The sequence below is a fragment of the Diadema antillarum genome, unplaced genomic scaffold, assembly GCF_040938485.1.
Source record: "Diadema antillarum isolate AM-2024a unplaced genomic scaffold, OU_Dant_1.0 seq00000400_RagTag, whole genome shotgun sequence".
NCBI lineage: Eukaryota > Metazoa > Echinodermata > Echinoidea > Diadematoida > Diadematidae > Diadema > Diadema antillarum.
The window spans coordinates 484,603-506,276 of NW_027271391.1; the positions used below are offsets into that span (position 1 = coordinate 484,603).

At 38.5% G+C, this 21,674-nt stretch overlaps 1 protein-coding gene across 1 annotated transcript in view; it reads right to left on the reverse strand.

The window, feature by feature from the left end:
- Window positions 1-6,547: 6,547 nt before the first annotated feature.
- The window catches only part of LOC139732135 (uncharacterized), a 108,245-nt gene continuing 93,118 nt past the window's right edge, over window positions 6,548-21,674 (reverse strand). Inside the window, exons 28-35 of the mRNA XM_071643009.1 lie at window positions 14,352-15,269; window positions 12,934-13,004; window positions 11,851-11,906; window positions 11,155-11,235; window positions 10,443-10,594; window positions 9,156-9,546; window positions 7,421-7,564; window positions 6,548-6,797 (exon numbers count right to left, since the gene is read on the reverse strand). Of these exons, the coding sequence (XP_071499110.1) occupies window positions 6,548-6,797; window positions 7,421-7,564; window positions 9,156-9,546; window positions 10,443-10,594; window positions 11,155-11,235; window positions 11,851-11,906; window positions 12,934-13,004; window positions 14,352-15,269 (2,063 nt within the window). The remainder of the gene's footprint in view (window positions 6,798-7,420; window positions 7,565-9,155; window positions 9,547-10,442; window positions 10,595-11,154; window positions 11,236-11,850; window positions 11,907-12,933; window positions 13,005-14,351; window positions 15,270-21,674) is intronic.

The window sequence follows — 21,674 nt, forward strand, 5'->3', positions numbered from 1 at the left end:
GGTGGCAATGATATGCCATTCATGTTATGAGTAATGAAATTCCCTATCCATTCCCGTTCGAATTATGAACATCTGTAAAATACTTTTTGAGATATATCCAAAAATGTTAGGGGGGAACTTACTTTTTTTTGCTGAGTGTATATATATATACATATATATATATATATATATATATATATATATATATATATATATATATATATATATATATATATATAGTGTATATATATACAGTATCCATCTATCTATCTATCTATCTATCTATATATATATATATATATATATATATATATATATATATATACGTTTGACACCTGTTTTGAATTTGTATATCATTTTCAGTTGTTCTGTTTTCCTGTATTTTTTTTTTTTTTTGAGGGGGGGAGGGAGAATTAATTTGAAATGTCTCTAATGGTACTGGCGCCATGGCAATCATTACTTGGCTGCCATTGTTGGTTCTCTCCAAGTATTTTGAGGAATGGGGAAAAGTACAATCTGTGAGACAACCATCTTTATCAAGAGCAATGAACAACAATTTAACAAACCTACAGCACTCCATGCATGACATCACAATCACATTACCAAAATGGCCGCCCAAAGTTTTTCAATAATCTTCATTGATTGCATTCAAATTATACACAAATACACAACCACAATCATACACACACACACACGCGCGCGCGCGCGCGTGCACGCACACACTCATAATTCCAGAGTAAAGGAGCGTCCAACTCTTGAAAGTTTGTTTGCATCTTGACAGTCAACAGCATGAAATCAAATGCAACTCCATGGGCAGCGAGCACCCTTGTTTTTAAGTGCCAGAATGATGGTCATCAGTACAGGATTTCCTTGAGTTTTGCTTCTGAACATAAATTTCTATGGCAATGGGCCCTAAGATGAGCTAGTGATATTCATACTCACATCGATTTCAGATTTAGGGGGGACGTCACTGTCTGTACTTTTTTCCAACTGCAGTCTTACAATTAGGATATGGTCAAATGGCATATCAAGTGAGAAAGATTACTTATAAATCAAGGACAAGTATGGATCTCCCCCCCCCCCCCCTCCCCAAATACTGGTTAGTGATAAGGTTATAGTAAAGATTAGAGTAGGGGTTGGGGTTATTAGAAGGGTCTGGGGTAATTGTCCAGGGGGTACTGTATACGCCATATATTTAGCAAGTGTAATTTTTCACGAATCGGACTCCCCAACAATTTTGTGAGTGGTTATATTCGAGATCTTGATACAGTACAGAGAGAAGAAATGTATGCATGTATATGACATTTATGTCAGAATGAGAGTTAAGATTTTCACATGTTTTTACATTCGTGAATAGCATCCCAGGTTGCGAAATTCACAAAAATAAAAACCTCACGAAATATTTGGCGTATACAGTAATTGCCCGACAACCATCTCCCCAACACCACTCCACCGTGCATCTGGTCACAACCACACCATGCCATCATAATCAGAGCAAGCAATTCATTATGACTGATACAAAGTTCATCACCACAATTCAGGCAGACTGCAGTTAAGAGTGGATACAATTTATTGCCTGTGAAGCACCCTGCATTAAATTATTAGAGTACAAAGTGCACTTGCAGTAGTGTTAGACATCTACCTCATGAAAGACTATTTGGTTTGATTCAGCCACCATCAAAATATTGTTTCATGTGCAATAAACTTCTGAATCACACAATATATACAAAAATACACAAATGCATGTTTAAAATGCTCACAGAGAAGGATAATAAAACATCATATTATACATGTACATATACTTTTTGAACTCATATGTATACTCATTTCTCATGCAATTTCTATTCTTACAAGAGGAAAATATTACAGGTAAAGACAAAGAACGTGAGGCAAATTCTTTGGGAAATCAGCCTATGCATACATCTAAATTTGAATCTTCCCTACTATATCAATCATATTTATTATTGAAATGCGTTTTCACTATAATTTCAGCTGCAGTTATATTTGTGTATACGTTCATGAATTATTGATAGATTCAGGGCAAACACCTCTTCCTACTCCTCAAGAATTTTCAGCCACAAAGTATATTAAAAAAGGGACAAATTTCATCAAGCACGAGTCTGAAAAGGAATATACCATGTAGTAATGGTAGAGATGAGGATAAGGCTTTTAATTTTTTGCGAGATACAAAGAAACCACGTATGAAATAGCACAGATTCTATCATTCTAAGAGGAATTCAAAATTTATTTGATGAAAATCGGTTGTGGAATGTCTTAGATATCCAACAACAGAGAAAACAAAGCGATTGTAATAAAAGGTGGGTCCAACTTTTTATTAGGGATGGTCTGTTTTGGATATCTCAGCCATTTAAAAACCAATTTTCATCAAATAATAAACATTGAATTCCTCTTGGAGTTACTTGCTCTTTCATATTTCATAAGAGGTTTCTCATTATCTCACCAACAAATGTTAGAAACCTGAAGTTAGGTCTCTACCAAAACTATATGATCACTTTAAAAGTGCATAGCCTATAGACAGGTGTAGATATACAAGTATAAAGTTCTTCAAGAAACACAATCAAAATACTAGAGAAGAAAACAATCACACCAAAACATAAACTCATGTGCAAAAAATAACCACACACAAGAGTTCAAGATTACATGCTGTTGCACACATCTAAAAAAGAACAGATATGGGCCCCATGATGTACCTAAATCAATGCTTGCAATATTTTTCATATAGATTTTGGAAAGTCATATTACAGTTGTTGTCTGTTGTCAGTATATGGTAAGAAAGCTCACACAGTGGGTAAAAATCATACAAAATTTTCATTCATGAATGAATTTTGTGAGCAATTAGAATGGAAGAAATAATGCCAAAAAATATTTTGGACAACTCATCACATTCTAAGCAAAGAACTACTAGAGACTGTATATATAGGGAGTCTAATTTTTAGCCAATCAGGACTTGTACGATGTTTTGATGGTGAAAATTGTGTTTCATTTACAAAACTAAAAAGTTTCGCTACAGCAACTGGTATGCCTCTGCCATAAAGCACGATTCTCCTAACAGGTCTATAGTACATCGTGACAATGTGTGATGACAGTTTCACATAATTGGCAAAATAATAGAATGACATGTTTGTCCCAACTATGTTGAATGTTCAGATCCTTGAACTAGGTTTAATTGGATGAATGGCTGTATTTTCTAACAGAGCATGTATTTGTGGATTTTAGGACTTTTACTTGACTTTTGACACTTTTAAAAGTTTATGTATTGACTCACTGTCAAGGTATGGGAAAAAAGTATAATTTGTTTTAAATAGCAAATTGTTAGCATTTTAACCCGGCCTTTGACCCTTGACCTTTGACCCCATGACCCTAAAATTCCCAAGAGAATCACTGTCAGGCAGAACATGCATTAAGTTTCACAATGGTACCTTAAGCCTCTTCAAAGATGGAGGAAAATGTGAAATTCAGCACTTTCACTTGATCTCTGACCTTTGACCTTTATGGCAAAAATCTTCCCAGAGAATCTCTATTGGGTAATACGTGTATACACCAAGTTTAAACAAAAAATCCTTGAGGCATTGCATAAATATGAGGGAAAAGGTAAATGTTTTTAAAGAGTTGACCTTGACCTTTTATTACTGACCTTTGACCCCATGACCCCAATATTCCCTAGATAATCACTGTCAGTCATTACATGCATATGTAGTATGTTTCATGAAGATACCTTGAACGATATCCAAGATATGGAGAAAAAAGTGAAACTTTAACATTTTCACTTGACCTATGACCTTATGACCCAAAACTCCAACCAGAGAATCTTTACTGGTAGTACATGTATACATTAAGTTTCAAGAAAATACCTTCAGTCATTGCATAGATATATGGGAAAATAGTGAAATTCTGAGCATTTGACCTTGACCTTGACCTTTAGCCTTGAGCTAGTGCACTCAAAAGTTGATCGGCACAACTTCATCCACTCATGCATATACATACCAAGTCTCATTAGGATACCTCAAACGGTTTTTTAGTTACACTGTCCACAAAAATGCATTACGGACGGACGGATGGACGGAAGGACAGACGGACTGAAGGACGGACAACCCGAAAACATAATGCCTCCGGCGCCACTTTGTGGCGGAGGCATAAAGATAGTACCTGAAAACTGGTTAATTGTTTTACTTTAGAATCATACATGTACTAGGTGTTTCAAAAAACATTTCCCACTTTTGATCATCAATAGTTCAAAAACTATTCACCCAATAAAACTGTCATTGATATGAGTAATAGCTGGATAGTGTACAATTTGGTTGGAGGTATTATTTGGACGTGAAAGCATAAATCAGTTTCATTAAATATAAGATTGATTTTGAAGTAAGGTTTCAGATTTTGGCCAAATTTTAACCCTCTGTACAAAAATTGAACTTCGCACAGGAACCAATGATGTGTATGTGAGTGTGTGCTGACAATGGCCCTGAACAATGGACATGCCTGAACCACCTGTTGACTAGGCGTCAGTCTCGCGCTCCCTGGCACATGAATGCTTAATCAATAATTCATGTGGATTGCCCTGGGCACTGCTAGTCTGAATTCATGGACGGTAAAGTGCTTGCAAACACCACATTTCATTCCAGCTGGCACTCATTTTCAAATTTTGCTTCACATATCACTAAATTTGGGATATAAATAAGAATAAATGATCTTCAGTTCCTCATTTCAATACAACTGTCTACTAATTAAATAGTCTGACAAAATTTTTGCCTTTTCAATAAAAAGAGATCATTTTTGGTAAAGAGTTCAGCAGCATTTATCATTGGGGCGATTTGTTTCACAGTAGATTTATTTAAGGCTCCATATACACAAGTGTGGATACTCTAATTGATTTTCTTTGCTTCCTGTCACCACGTTTATGATAGAACAGAAGGTATTCATTGTAATTTCGCGACTCAACGACAGTATCGACAGGCGTTTGACTTTACACAGATACTGCCAGAGGCTGAATAAAGACTAGTTGTGATAGTGGAATTTCCCATGAATAAATAATGAAGCATTCAAACCCTGGCCATTGTTCAGGACTATTGTCAGGGTGTTAACCATACACTCCCATACACACCCATTGACCCCTGTGCAAAGTGAAATTTTGTACAGAGGGTTAAAAATAGAGCAAAGTCTGGAACCTAACTGTGAAATTAATCATGAATTTCATGAAATTGATTTATGCTTCCATATTTAAACCACCTTCAACCAAATTGTACACTATTCAGGTATCACTCATATCAATGACAGTGTTATTTGATATATATTTTTTGAATTATTAAGAATCAAAAGTGGGAAATGTTTTTTGAAACACCTAGTATCTCTGCTAGGTGTATGTTATTCCGTTGGGTACCAAAAGGTTAACTTTTCCACATCTATTGGGCTCATTCCAAAAGATACACACAGACATTAGATTTCCATGTGCAAGTGGAAAGCACTTACAAATCAACAGATGAAAAACACACACAAAACAAGGAAAAGCTGCAGAAACATAATGTGCTCTGTAACTGTCTATCAACCACAAATCTTTGCATCTCACTGGATAGCTTTACACTTAAAGGCAGCCGATCGTCATCCCTAATGGTACGTAAACTCCGCAAGACCGAAGTTTGTGCATGCAATTGCGCAATGCCAGACTCGGTGCTATATCCATAAACGTGTGGGACAATGCTGCCACTGAGACACGTGTGTGTGTGTGCGTGTGTGTGTACGCATCATACACAAACATTGTCACCGCGAGCTGCGGTGATTGGAGGAGAGAGGCCAGAAGACGTGAGTGTGCGTGTGTGTGTACGCATCATACACAAATATTGTCACCGCGAGCTGCGGTGATTGGAGGAGAGAGGCCAGAAGACATGTGGCTCTTTTGGCCTCTCTTCATGCGCATGCGCACTGAGAGTGTGCGTCCATTCGGAAGCTCGCTCGGACAGCCATTTTGGGTTGGAGATTAGCACAGAGAGCTCTCTTGTAGCCTAGCGTTTTGTTCGCTGACCCATTGAGCCAGCGCTATTCTCATTCGGGGTCACTACATTTGATACAGAATGGGGGAGGCAGCGTGTTGCGTTCCTCTCCATGCCGCACAAACCACTCGCCACGATTGAGTGCCTTTAAGCACTGATCATCATCTCTAAATCGTAAAGTTTAGAGGATATTTTTTAGATCTAGTGGTCTACATACAAAGTTTAATGCCTGCTCACAATACTGGTGCTACAAGAGTCCCCCATAGACACAAAACGATCCTTCAGAGCAGAAACTGACTGTGTTTGCATTTTGAGTAGCACTTGTCTTATAATGGGAGAAACGGATTCTGAAATAATCAAGAATTTCACACACACACCTTTCATTTACAGCGAGAACGGTGAAGATGATCCAAAAGTGTCTACACATTACGATAAATATGGATTACAAATTCACTGCCTGCTGTCAGTCATTAAGACACTGCTGGAGAAACTTTGGACGGAATGATTACGAGGCACACACAAGTCGGACGATCTTAAAACGAACAAACATGTTCCCGTGAGCTTCAAAAGAGGGTACCACCAGCATCGACATTGCCTGGCAGTCGATTGATGAAGGCAGAGTTTAGGGAGTTCTTGCGCTGGGGCGGAGGCTGCGGTCCTCCATCCGCCTGCGGCTCACTGACAGTGGGCGGCGCCACCTGCTGCCACCGCCTGTACATCTTTGGGAATCGCTTGGCCAGCAGCTGCTCCTCCAGGCAGGACGGAGTCATGACGGGGGGCTCTGAGCCTGGCTGCGTGATGAGGACGTATCGTCTGTAGAACGACAAGATGAAAATAGGCCACCATGAACAGGCAATTCAAACATGTGTAGGAGAGACTTGGCCAGAAAAATGGATGAGGAAAAGTCACTGACCACTTAAACAGACACCTGAACACTCTTGAAGAGTTTCAGTTATCCCATTTGCAGTTACCAGCCTGATACGTAAGTCTATAATATGGCTAAACCCCACAAGGGGCAGCCCCCAGATCTGCCATGAAAAAACTTGAAACTACATGTTGTAATGTATTGAACTTTGGCATTAACTTCACTTTACTTTTGGTTCTGGAGAAGAAAATTGGTGAAGATTACTTAATTTCGGAGCTTTGTCAATACCCACCACTAGCCCTTTGAACAGGCTACGATCCTGTCAACAACCAGTACCTTTTTATTTTTTTTTTATTTTTTCTGGCCAAGCTTGGTGAAAATTGAGTTTTGAAAAAGAACATGAATATGTAACAAGGACAATACACAACAGACACCAGACTATGAACAAACACACAAACACAATAGATTAATTAAGCTTTTGGTTCAGGTGAGCCAAAAAGTGACACATCTTGTCAATCATTATAGGCAGTCTCTAAAATAGAATAATAACTGAATAGCCATACATATGTACCTTGGTCTGCTTGGTATGGACCGTGCCGACTGTTTCTTCTTGACCAAGAGATGACCTGAGGAGGCATCCCTGCTCATCACATCTTCAGCTGACACTTCCTGCTGAAGCTGGGTCTGTCTCCCTGGAGACTCATTTAACCGGAATCTGACTCATGAATATTAGAGAAAGGCAAATAGAGAGAGAAAGATAGATAGATAGATAGATAGATACATACATACATACATACATACATACATACATACATAGATGGATAGACAGATAGATAGAGAGAGAGATAGATAGACAGACAGATAGATAGATATATAGACAGATAGATAGAGAGGCAGTTAGATAGAGAGATAGATAGATAGATATATAGATAGATAGAGAGTCAGACAGGTGTAGATAGATAGATAGATAGAGAGATAGATATATAGATAGATAGACAGATAGGTAGATAGATAGATAGATAGATAGACAGAAAGACAAATAGACAGAAAAATAGATTGATAGATCAATATATAGATAGTAAGCAAATAATCAACGTTGGTGAAGGTGATGGGACAAACTATCACTTTCGAGGCAATCTGGATGTAGCTATCTTTCCGAAGCGAAGCTGAGGAAAGATAGCGTACACATTCAGATCGCCGAGGAAGTGATAGTTTGTCTCATTGCCTGAAACTAAAAGTTGATTAATTGCTTTATATTCCACATCAAGGGTCCTAGAAATTCCCATTAATTCCACATCTGAAACAGTTTTAGCTGTCTTTAGGTATCCTTAGGGCTTAGGCTACGTGTGCGCGTAGATGACAAAACAATGAATTTGCTACGCGCACCGCTCCGCACTGAAGTGAAAGTGCGTTGCACTGTGTACTATCAAGTGACCTAGTTAAATGATAGTCCACAGTGCAACGCACTTTTATTTCGCGTGTACTCATCTCGCGTTAAGACTGTATGGACTGCCAGAGATCAGCAAAACAAACAGCTGTCTTTATAGATGACAAAACAATGAATTTGCTGCGCGCATCGCGCGACACTGAAGGGAAAGTGCGTTGCACTGTGTACTATCAAGTGACCTAGTTCTTCTCAGGTGATGTGATGGGCAAAACTACGCTTTATCATGTGATCAGCTCTTGACCAATCCTATAGCAAGATTCTTAGTATGTGGAATATAAAGATAGATAATTAGAGAGTGGGAGATATTGATAAAGAGAAAGAGGGGTTTTCAGACATGCACACTGTCTCAACGTCACTTTATAAATAATTCCATTCCTGTTTCAAGTCTAAGAATGTCCTGACTTTCAAAAGTTTCAGTTGTCTAGAAACATGGAATGAAGGTGTTTTAGTGCCAAATAATCTGCAATTATACCTAGAAAATAATCAAGAATACAAAAACCACAGAGGCTCACCTAAATGCCAGCTTTTAACTGCCATTACGTGGTAGGTATTTGGAAATACTTCTGGAGTGTGATAAGTTGCTTGTTCTTGCACGGAAAGCTGAAAGCTGAAAGTCTGGAAACTACATGGATACACAGACCTAAAGGACTATGATGTTCATCATCTTTACCAGTACCAAACTAACAGTAACAATCCAGTCAGGCAAAGTACACATTCCTTGGCCTTCTATACTGCAAATGCTTCCTTAATCGTTCAATATTTTTGACAGCAAAGTGAATAACAGTTTTATACAGGACAAGCCAGGAGTAAAGCTCAAAAGGGGGGGGGGGGGGGGGGAGGAATAAATTCTGACCAGTACCTATAAGGCCTGTCCACTGACAGGTCCTGGTGTGGCCTCTGCTGGTCCTTCTGGCCACTGCCCTGATGGCTGGACTGATGGTGACTGGACATGTGCTGACTGGCCGGTGTCTCACTGGAGCGGTGACCGGACCTTGACCCTAGCCTGGAATTGGCCTGGCTGCTCGGCCGCTGACCAAGCCGACTTTCCTGTCTGTGACTTGACCGGCTCTCTTGCCGCTGATCGGTCGGCCATCGATCCGGGGAGCCGACGAATGCCTGCTTCCTCTGAATGGGCGGGGAGTATGTCTCCTGCTTCAACTGAGAGCGCGCAGCGGTCTGCCTCACGGGGGCGCTCTTGGCCCGCAGGCGCTGGCCGGAATTGAGCGATGGGTCGGACCTGGTCACATAGTCTGGAAGGCAGAATTAAAAGTAGGAGAAGAAATGGATCAAAATCAAGTCAAAGAGCTCTCAAAAAACAGCATCCTGAACTGCTATTTTGTATTTCGGCATCTTATTTGTTAACTTCTCCATTGCTTTACGTTTAAGTCTTGAGCAATTTAAACTTTGTAAAGATCTTCAAGCAAGCCAACCTGATCTTTTAATTGCTGTCCACACCAAAGTACATGCATGCAACAACAACAAAAATACCGTAAACATGAAATTAAAAGAATATTTCACATAAATCACCTAAAATAGATAGCGGGTAGTATTTTCACTTTCTCTTTACAGAAAATGAACAAAAATCCAGTCCCAGCTATTTGAATTTACATTTGGTTGATTTTTTGTGGTCTGAGGATACAATCACATGGTTGCATACAACCAAGGGACATATATTCCTGATATTGCCCAGACAATGAGGATAAATTAGAATACCTATGGGAACCACAACTGTAGCCAGCAGACTCAAACTACAGAAAAAACCATTGGGCATCCTGCATGTTATCTACTGATCCACAACAGCTTTTTTGGTAAAGCTGTGCAACTCGAAGGTACTGCAAGTTTGTTTGCTTGTTTTATTTCAATACGGTAAAAAAAAAAATAACATTATCAGCCTAAGGGATGTTTTGCAGTTAGTCTGTATATCAGTTTACAGAATAAAAGAACACAATATGATACAGCACAAACACAGAAAATAACTTTCACAACAAGAGAAAGAACCGACTGGCAAAAAGAAAAGAAAAGGAAATACAAAAAGAAAAATTATGCAGAACCAGACATTCTACTCCAAAACAAAAACAAAAACAGAATATATAAGATAAACAAGAAGAAGATGATGATCAGCACACCAACGGGTGACGACACTTACGTTGTGCCTGGTGGCCATCGGGCCCCTCAGACGAACAGAAGTGGTGGCCCAGGAGGGCCTTCCTCCGCTGCCTCTGCCTCAGCTCTAGGAGCTGGCGGCGGTCGGCCGCGCTCCTCGCTCTCTGCTCTTTCTGAAGCTTCAGAAACTTGTGCCTGGGAAATCAGGGGAGCATTGGGATGAAGGAAGATACACACAAGGTCAGTTTCTAATCCAGAAAAAGTTGTACAGCATCTACGTGCTTTACACTGCCAATTTAGAAGCAAAAGTAAGTTAATGCAATGACTTGTAGCATGCAAATAATCTTCAACTGTTCTCAACTAATGGTATAAGCACACTTACACACATTCCAAGTAACTTCAGATCTATAGCAAAGGAAATAAACAGATGTGGCTTTTAGTATATTAAGTTTGTACATTACATAAATGACAAAATACTGTACAAAAACAAGGAGAGATGTCTTGTTCTGAAATGTGCGCACAGAACTGAACAAAGAGCTCAACTAGGTGTGTCAGTTAGACAAAAGTTTGCAGCCTACTATGCATAAAATACAAGGCAGTACAAGTTAGAATTTTGTCACTCTGGAAGGGTATCGGTGGTAAAAGCCACCAAGGTGAGATCACGAAACTGCTCGTAGAATGAGTGCAGCATCATAATCATTACCATGGAAGCTTTTCAATGCATTTCAGACAAACAAAATGAAGATTTTTCTTACCTTAGAATCATTCTATCCTGCCAATTTCCATCAAACTTCAGCCCGTCATTCTTCATGTAACCACTCAGATCAGCGGGTGTGCTGTAAGTCACATCATCAAAAAAACATACACAAAAGAGAGTCAGGCACTATCATAACAGTTTGGTACTGAGTACATGAATTCTGAATACATGGTGACCAAAATACTTTTAAAGTCTTCTTCAGAAATTTTAAGAGACAAATCCTGAATACTACTTTTCTCCTGAGGGTTGTAAGGCTAGTCAATTAAAAATAATGCAAAGTGCTTTATCCCTTTGTCTATCAATATTGGACAAGCTCAAAATCAGACAGTCATTTTCCAAAATAAAAGAGTAATAGTACAATTAACAAGTTTGGTTTTGACTGGCAATATACATGCAAAAACAATTAATCTCTTTAAATCATTCATTGAAATAAGATATGAAGGAATATGGCAACTACATGTAACAGACAGATTGACAGACAGATATACATAAATAGAGTGATCAGTAAAATGATACACTCACAGTTGACACATACTGTAAAGATTAATGATTACAATCTTAAGTCTAACAGGAGAAACTGAAACTTAATCACAGCCTTTGTACTGGAGGACTCATGCCTCCTTGAAAGCAGTTTCCACCACATAAATAAAAATGAGTACGCAATTAATCAGCACCCCTTGGTGTTCATAAGTACCTGACACGATTTAAATGCTTCTGAAATTCTTCCTCAGTCATACTCCCGTAGTCTTCCTATATAAGAGAAAGAAAGAGAAAAAAAAGAGAGAAAAGATAGGACTCCCTCTACGCTTAGGTGACACATCTCATATACATACAAATACAAAATGTGATTTTACTATAAAACTTTGATAGGTGTATTTCACAATTAAGTTAGCTATGCCTGTGATATACTGGGCAAATGGGTGAAGAATTTTACACAAATGAGAAACAAAATACTTTAATGATAACAAAGAGATCATTACAAAAAAATACATCTGCAGTCCTTAACCCATTCAGGACAGGCTGAATTTGTTATTAATATGCATTTCCCATAGACACCTGTTTGAGTATACCCGGGCCTAGTCTACAATGGATTAATTGTATGCCCAATGACAGTGATTGTGATTATCACCTCGTTCTGTCTTGGGATGTAATGGGCACAAAGTAGCTTGGCAAAGGGTTATTGTTTTAAAGTACCTGTACCATGTGCAAAATATTGTGAATCAAAATAATAAAAACATCCTCAGATCAGCTTAACTTTGAATCTCAACATACTATGCTCCTCAACCTCTAGTCTGCTTCATATTCCACGTGTACATCACAGTTAGCAGGTCACGATCTTTCTCATACATTGGACCTCAACTATTGAACACTCGACATCCATCAGGAAACTTCATACTCTAATTATAAGACTCTCCTCAAATCGCATTTGTTCAATTGTAGTTTTGGTTAATCTTTATGTAATAATTACTGGCTATGGATTGGGGTTGTGCTATTAGCTGTTCATATGCACACAGCATGTATTGAATCTTACAGGCTCTCATGGGCCGAGAGTACCGGTATCAGTAATGATAGATACGGCGCATTATAAATGTACTTTATAATTAATTATATCACAACAAAACATGGTTCATCACATAGCATGTGACAGGCTAAATTCAAATCTGACATTCTTCTTTATGGTTTTGTTTTATTGCGAGATTATGAGCCGTGTTGAGACAGCAGCAAATATTTTGTCAAATATTCTGTGTGTGAAGTCTACTGCACATTGTCTTACAACTGGTAAGTCGTCGGGGAAGGTCACACGAGGGTCCCCCGCTGTGAGTGGTCTCATCTGCTCCTCTCTTGCACCTGAAATGTGGCAGAATTTCAGGGTGAACGGTGATGAATGCAACAAAGAAGCCTGTAGCCACTTGAGGTTAACGCTGTGTTTCAGAGATCTACAAGATTTGCTCATTCTGTTCAGTTGGTGATGCTAGTGAGAATATACGAGGTCTTACATAAGAGTGCCATTGAGTTCAATCACAGAATTGAAAACGGTTGCATTCCAACTGGAACGCAGACTACCAAACTCTTATCAATCAGTTACATAAAATAAAAATTAGTGCCATTTTGACCTTGAAACGAAATACTATTTGGTTTACTTTCGAGCTGTTAGACCACAAAGCTGTGCTTCCATTTGTTTTTGGTATTTTGACATTTGGGTACAAGGTCATCAGATACAAAATAATATTTCTTTTCAATATGCATGGAGTGAAATTGAGGTGGGCAATGGGGCATTCTTTGTGATCAGAGCATGGAGACTGTAATCATAGTGCATACTTCTTTTGTCTTCCTATACATCATATAAGGTGCCTTCATGTATGCCCCTGTGATATTACATTACCACCCTCTTGTTTTGTTTCGTTTTCTTTTCTTTTTCTTTTTTTTTGGGGGGGGGGGGAGAAATGATCATATTTACTCATCTAACCCCTGAAATAGAGATATTCCATATAATACTGCAATACTGTATGTCCCCCAAAAAATTACAACGGTACCCTCTGCAACAATAACTTTAAAAATAGTGAGTCAATCCAAACACAATTTCAGGGTATGAAACTGTAACTCATTGCCCACATCTTACAGAAAACCTCATTTAATTTGCTTCAGTGGTCAAAGAGAAATGAGGATTTTTGTAGAGCATGTCAGGAATCCCTTCCCTCCAAGTTCTGTCTATTGTGTTTACACATTAATATGCAGTTCCAAGAGCATCCAAGTGCTTAACTTGGAAGAATCAGATTCATGACATGCTTTACAATAATTCACATTTCTCTGTGACCACTTAACCAAATTGAATTGGGTTTTCTGCAAAATAGAGTTAAGATGTTATATTTTGAGACCCTGAAGTGGCATTTAGACGGTTTAATCATATTGGGTGTTATCAATGCGAAAATCCATTTGTAATTTTTTGGGGGACATACTGTACAGCAAGATGAAACCTTGAATGGTATGATGCAAGGAGCATTTTTTTTTTACTCCTTTTCCAATTCTATTCAGTTTTGTTCTACTAGAGCGGCAGCATTACGGCCAATGTGCAGCCCATTGTATTAATGAATCTTCGTCTAAGCATAAAATGTCTGCTTCATATTTCACACAGTGTACTTTCACATACACAGCTGCCAATCAAAACTGTACTAAAGCCAATTGAACTGTACTTACGTTCGGCAGTGTTTGGTCTTGCCCTCCGCCCTTCCGGAGGGGCACTGAATGGAATCGCCCTGTTGATGTTGACTGTTGCGACCTCACTCACAGCATCTGCATCCAGGAGATTGCTGGCGATGTCAGTGACAACCGAAGCCCGCCCTCCCAAGTCCAGCATCTTCATGCCGAGGGGGGAGGGGGTGGGCATGGGGGAGTAGGCAGACCTCAGGGAGGGGATGTGGAAGAAAGGGGAGTCGGTCTCAAACTGGGAGAGGCCGGACCCCACCCTGTTCTCCTCCCGCAGGCTGGTCACTCTTGTGCTCGTCCGCGACATCACGGAGACGGAGATGTTCGGCGGGGTGGGGCTTCTCTCAAAGTCCATCTCGTCAAAGATGCTCTGCCCGGATCCCGGGATGCTGACCAGCTCGGCTTCGGTCTCCGTCCGTGGCAAAGAGTGCATCGACGCGATGTCGTCGTTAACGTCCGGGTCGATGGCGACCCCGGGGAGGCTCTGCACTGCGAGACGGGGCGTGGCAGACTTAACACGCTTCTCAGGGATGGCGAACCTGACACGATTCTCCTTAGCGCTCTTGATCCTTCTTTTACTCAACGTATCCTCTTCCTCCTGCCCACTTTCATTCCCATCATCATTGAAGATGTCCTCCTCTCCACTATCAGGTCGGGTCATCTCTGAATCTGCTACTTCCCCTATATCTTCACCTTCTCCTTCGACAGAAATCGTCCTGTTTCCGTCATCACCTGCTCCAGGCACTTCTGCCTTTGTTGACAGGTTGTCCTCCTCGGCTGGGGTACCCTCTGCGACTGCTTGGTCTGTGGACAGTTCGGCTGAAGGTGCAACAGCAATCCGTACCTGCTGGGGTCCGTACTTTTGGGTAATTTGCAGTTTGCTTGCTGCCTTGAACATGGCCATTGCTCCTAGAGAGGCCATACAATGATAATAAACAAATATAAATCACAACCCAAACAATGATTTTCAATCATACAATTATCTAACTATGACAAAAGACACATGTATCAATGCAGATACAGTGTGAATTTGTGAATGTACATGCAGCAAACTTACACCCTACTCTCAACTATTAAGCTTTGATGAGGGGGAACAGTTTTGTTTGCATTTGAAATCACTGAGTCATGGAGAAATTTTGCCACAGATTGAAGAAGTTTACTTCATGTCCTGTGCTGGAGAAAATCTGGTGGGACTCTTCATACATTATCACTCCTGCACATAATCAGAACTATACAAATATTTTGCTAATTTTAAGAAACAAACAGGACCTTCTTCATCTTCTACAATGAGTTGCCCAATATACACATAAGCCATGGATTTAGAGATAAAGAGGCTTTCACAATTCTGCAACAGAAAGAAACAATGACTAAACAAACAAGGAATGGTTGAAATGAGAGAGATTCACTCCACTCTACCTTATGAGAAACGCATGACAAATGATGTATTGTAAATAAGCAGATACCTCTCAGCATCAAATGACAAATTTGTAATTTTTGGGAATTGATGAGTTAATAAATAAATTCAAATTTCATAACCACATCACTCTGGTCAAATGCACAGGAATGCAATGCTCATAGTGGCACTGTTCGTGAGTGTGTACAGTGACCACATGTACTTGTTGTTTTCAATCGACAGCCTCACTGAGAAGTCAATCTCTATGGCAGATTTGTTTGCCATGCACCAAATCCCTCCTGAAGATGACATCATATCAAAGAGTTTAAGAGATGATATAGTTTTGGCTGAGATGGGGCTTCAGGTATCCAATGTTTTTTTTGCGAGATAATGAGAAACCTCTTACGAATATGAAAAAGCATACAATTCTAAGAGAAATGTAAAGTGTATTTGATGAAAATTGGTTCCGAAATGGCTGAGATATCCAAAAGCAAAGAGGTCCTAATAAGAGATGGGACCCATATTTTATCAAGGCCACTTTGTTTTTCTTTGTTTTTGGGAAATTTCACCCATTTAAAAACCAATTTTCATTAAAATAAATTTTGAATTCTCTCAGAATTGTATGCTCTCTAATATTTCATTAAAGTCTTTTTCTAATCATCTCGCAAGAAGTTGAAATCTGAATCCCCAATCTCAACCAAAATTATACCATCCATTCAAGTGTCATCTCAAATTATCAGGGGGGGGGGGGGGTAAGTGAGGCAGTGGAAGGGAGAAACATGGTAATCAGCAGTGGGATTTTGTGTTCCAATGTAATTTTTGCTGTAAGAGAATTTGCCATTTTCGAATTATAATGACTCAGAGTATTCATGTGACCCTTTCACTTCATGATCAACTGATAAGGACAATGGTACAGATTTGCAGTGCAAAACAGTACAAATTTAAACTCACTAGACATTTATCATGCAAGAGCAAAACATGCAAACAAAAGGTGCTTATCACTTTACATCAATCCATGCAACAAAAGACAAAGAAAAAGCAATCACTTCCAGCGTAACCATCAGAATACAGGTCATTTCCTTGGTGAATAAAACACACAATCAGGGGGCTCAAAGGGGATCATGCATTTTCTTTAAAGGAGCTGATGCAATGTAATAGAGAAATGAAATGAAACTTGATGAACACAGCACAGATTGATTAAAAAAAAAATGCACAGTTTTTGCTTTTCTGAAAAGTCTACCTACAGAAATAAGAAAATATTGTCCTTTAAGCTCATAGAATAAACTGGATCATCTCTTGATAAGTGAATGTGAAAGTAAAGGTCGAAAGATTTTTATTTTATTACTACTATTATTTTTTTTTTTGGGGGGGGGGGGATAAGTGGGAGTGGAAAGATGAGGGAGAGAAAGAGATATGGTGGTGGGCTCATCTGAAGCAGAGGGGGTTTTTTATGTTAACGGATGAATTATGTATATATTTATGTATATGTTATTTCAATTTTGACTGATCTTGTGTATGCATTGGTCCATGTCACAACAAGTGTTGGCTGAATGTATTTTACCTTTTTGTTTGTTTGACGGGCTCCAGCTACAAGCACATAATTGCTTCTTTAAATGTATAGGAGTCCTTCTGGGATGTATTTGTTTCTTTGTAATGATTTGTATATTGCTTTATATTTTGCCACATAAATGAAATGAATCTGAATCTGAAAATTAAAAATGAAAATGACAATACTGAGGTGGGAGCTATGAAGCTATGAAGATACAACTTGTAGGGAGGGCCAAGGAATATCATGAAAGTGCATGAATCTTTTGTGAATTTTTCAAGGGATGATAATTAGCAAAAGTAAAATGCATACAAAAATTGTACGATTCCCTGTATATTAATACTACAGGTGTACATGTAGTATACTCCTAACTTATACATGGCTGGAGTTTCATGTTTTGAAAAAAAAAAAACCCTTGGCAGCAATTCAATAATGTTTCTGTTTTTACAGTAGGAGTAGCAGTTTGAAGTAGGTGTACAAGTAGTAGTAGTAATAATGGTGATAATAGCAGTAATTTTGCAAAAGCAAAAGTAATAGTGGTAGTAGCATGTCTGATGGGAGCCATGTAATGCTTTGGACTCTTTGTGTACAATGTTCACATGCCCGACTCAGTTGAAAGTTTGCCAGCTTCACATATTTTGCCCAAATGTACAGTTTGTAAAACTGTGCAGAAAAGGATCTATATATATTGTGATATTCCACTGTCAATTAAGAATGTCAAGTGCAATTCCTTACCTTACACATATAGCTTGCCTGGTGGCAGAATAGCTGTGTTCCAAAGGGAACCATTTTAAAAGTAAACACTGATTTTTCTGAGGTTAATCGTGCCTTCAAAAATTCACGCCTCCCTGACCATTTCACGAAAGTATGTGTAATCATGACCAAGAATATAATTTAGACGTCTGTTTTGGGACTATGTTTTGAAAACTGGCTATTTGCAAGAAAAATAGACATAGAGTAAATTCACATCACTGCAAGCTTGCAAATTTCTCTACAACTTTGATGGCCTGGCACAAATGCTTAAAACTATAAAAAGTTCAATGGCGCTGAAAAACAGAATGTTTTTCAACAGCGCTTATGCACTGTGGTCTAAGAATACAGTGGCACACAAGGGATTTACACTGTGGCACATAAAGATTCAAACATTGACAGAAATACCAATTGTTCTATCTCTTGACTTTGAGATGCTGTAATTTCCTATTAACCCTAATCCCAACAGGTTAAGGTAGAGGCCAATGTAATCTACAAGACTGTATACTTAGATTTTTAAAATTGTAATTTATGTATTTTTATATTAATTAATTTATGCTAATTTATGCAAAAATATTCTTTTTGCATATAAATAAAAAAATAAAGCTCCAAGACTTCTAATCTTTTGGTGAACATATTCTTTTCAATATCCTCAACAATAATATTGAAGCAGAAATTCAGCTTCATAATTAATCCTTATGTATTATATTGTTTATTTAATTTCTTATGTATTTCTTTGTTTTTCACTTTCTGTTTGTTTGTTTTTTGTCAAAATTTGTCGCAGAAACTCTTTAAAGCATAATCAGGCTAAAATAAATCATTATCAGCCATTGAAAGAAAAAATATTTATTTTTATATGAATTAATTGCAAAAACACAATTTACATTGGATTTGTATACAAAATAATGTTTTTTGGCAATTTTTGGGTCGACAAATTTTTTTCAAAGGGGCGTGGCTTCAAAACAGTATGCCTGGGAGCAACAAATTTGGTCTCAAAAGTTGCGCGATACTTAAAAGATACTTAAAAGTAAAAAAATGCCGCAGCAAAAGCATCACGCGTTGCGGAATAATCATGCGAAACGTTTAGGGAGAGCCAAAATGCCCCCCCTCCCCCCCCCCCCCCCCCCCCCCCCCCCCCAGTGGGAATTGGGTTAAGGACGGTGCCCCTGGCCTTATTGCCACATCTGCATCACTGTGATACTGAGAACAGTTATTCAACAGTTCAATCTGTTTTCCAGTCCATGCCAAAAATACCGGATAAGCCGTTTCCAAAAAATACATTGGCTTTTGATAGTTGGTTGCTGTGCATATGTGAAGGTTTCAGTGACCCTCCTTTAGAAGACCCATGCTGCAGGCATCCCTAGGAACTAGCCTCTGAAGTGGATAGTAAGGATTCAGTGGAAGCTCAAGAAACCTTGATTTGTTCAAACTTTTCCAAGGGCTGTCATTGACAAAAGTCTGGTTTGGTACGTGATGTGCACATGCAAGATGTGACAGTTCATGGATATTCACTTGTCTTTGAGGATGAGATATTGGGATGCCTAACATGCACCACAATGCACATTACCATCTCTTTAGAGGACAAGTTCACCTTTATAGACATGTAGATTGAGTGACTGCAGCAATATTAGTAGAACACATCAATGAGAGTTGGAGGAAAATTGGACAATCCGTTCAAAAGTTATGAATTTTTAAAGTTTCTGCTAAGTAACTGCTGGATGAGAAGACTACTACAGCTTTTGATGTCACATGAGTACAACGATATAAAGAAAATATAAAGAAAATTCAATATATTTTCACTTTTCTCACATGATAAAAAACACTTAACTTCCCTCTTTCAGAAGGCAGGGGGAATGATATTACCCTTTACATGCATTAGTGACAAGCCGAGGAAATGTGCACTTTTTTCAAAAAGTAAAATTTGGTGAAATTTTCTTTTTATTTTTTTAATATCATTCTACACATGTGACATCAATGTACTAGATCTCAATAGTCTACTGTTATAAATTGGCTGTAGATACACACAATATTTTGTCTCATCTGTCGTGATAATCTTTGATTACTTTGTAATGGGAATACCATGGAGTATGGGAAAAAGAATACACTACACTGGAAGGCGCCAAGGCTAGGATGAGGGAATTTCTGTAATTACAACACTGCACTTTTTATCCTTTGCATAGAAATGGTTCATTAGCAAGGATTCCTAACGTAGACACTTCAGAATGCCTTTCCAGGAATATGCATTTCTATCAAAGACCTTGTGACAGACACATAGCACACAAAATCTTATTAAATGTCGCTTTCAATGTTTCTCATATATGCTGCATTCACAGGAAAAAAAAAACATGAACAACAGGTAATTCCCATGAATTTGTATGAAGTAATAAAGCTTTTTTTGTCTGTACGATGTTGAGCAACATTGCAGTTGTGAAGAAATTTCGATAAGATTATGGAAAAACAATGTCTAGGGCAATAATGAGGAAATCTGGGTCATTTTAAGCAGAAACCCAAATCTAATATCACAGACATGCAGTATCACCATTGTGACAGGAAAATGGCTGTTTCACAATGTCTCCTGAATGCCACATTAATGACACACAAATGGCAGTGTCTTGACTTTGTTATGTGAGATTTCACTTTTACAGCATGACTTCAATTGATTTGTTTCATTTCTCTTTCTTTTTCTTTCAAACTATTTCCAGAATCTGAGGTATAACAAGTAAATGAAATGCTCTGACAGTGTGGAATTCTTTCACTCCAAGGTGTCATCAGACTTCCTCCACCCACTTTGACACAAAAGATTTACGATTCATGCAATCTACAAAGAGCTTTATATGACAGAAAAAAAAAGGGGGGGAGAGTATGAGAAATATAATAGAACATGCATACCATTCTTTCCAACTTTTGAAAAGATCACATGCAAGTGGAAATTGGTTTGTCTTTACCCATTTGGGAAACAGAAATAAAAGAATGACAGAAAAGTTTTGGAAGACAACTTGAGACAGCAAGAAGTGCGTCTTCAACATGGACTGCAATTGAGAAAGAGTCAACACAGCACAAAGCATGCTCGTTACTAGAAATGATGCCCTGTAGAAGGATGTAAAGAACATTCCCATTGTATACCGCATTTATCGCACACTCGCGAATAGAACTGATGGCCGTTTTTGCAGACGTTTGGCTGCGTCTGGAAAGCGCCCTCCCCTGCAAGGCAGACATGAATGAGGTTTAATACGTGAGATAGCAACTTTTAGTCATTACTCTTCAACCCTTTCTGTACCAAGGACTTTAGAGAGTGTGTACAACACTATGGGGGTTTTTTTTTTGTCCCAATCTGCACTAAAAGCACACAGAGGGTTAATCCAAAGCAAGTTTTGATACTACCATTCTTGATAATTCTTAGTATGTTCTCACATTTATGTGACCTTTGACCGAGAGACAGACATGACTGATGGATCTTTACTCACTCTTGTGCTAGATACTTCAGAGCACCTGTCTATTCACATCTTCCACATTTTTGTATTATTTTGGAGTAAATATCAATTTTCCAGTAAATTGTGTGCTTAGAAACATCTGTATAAAGCACCTAATAAATAAATTGTATTATTATTATTATCATTATTATTCC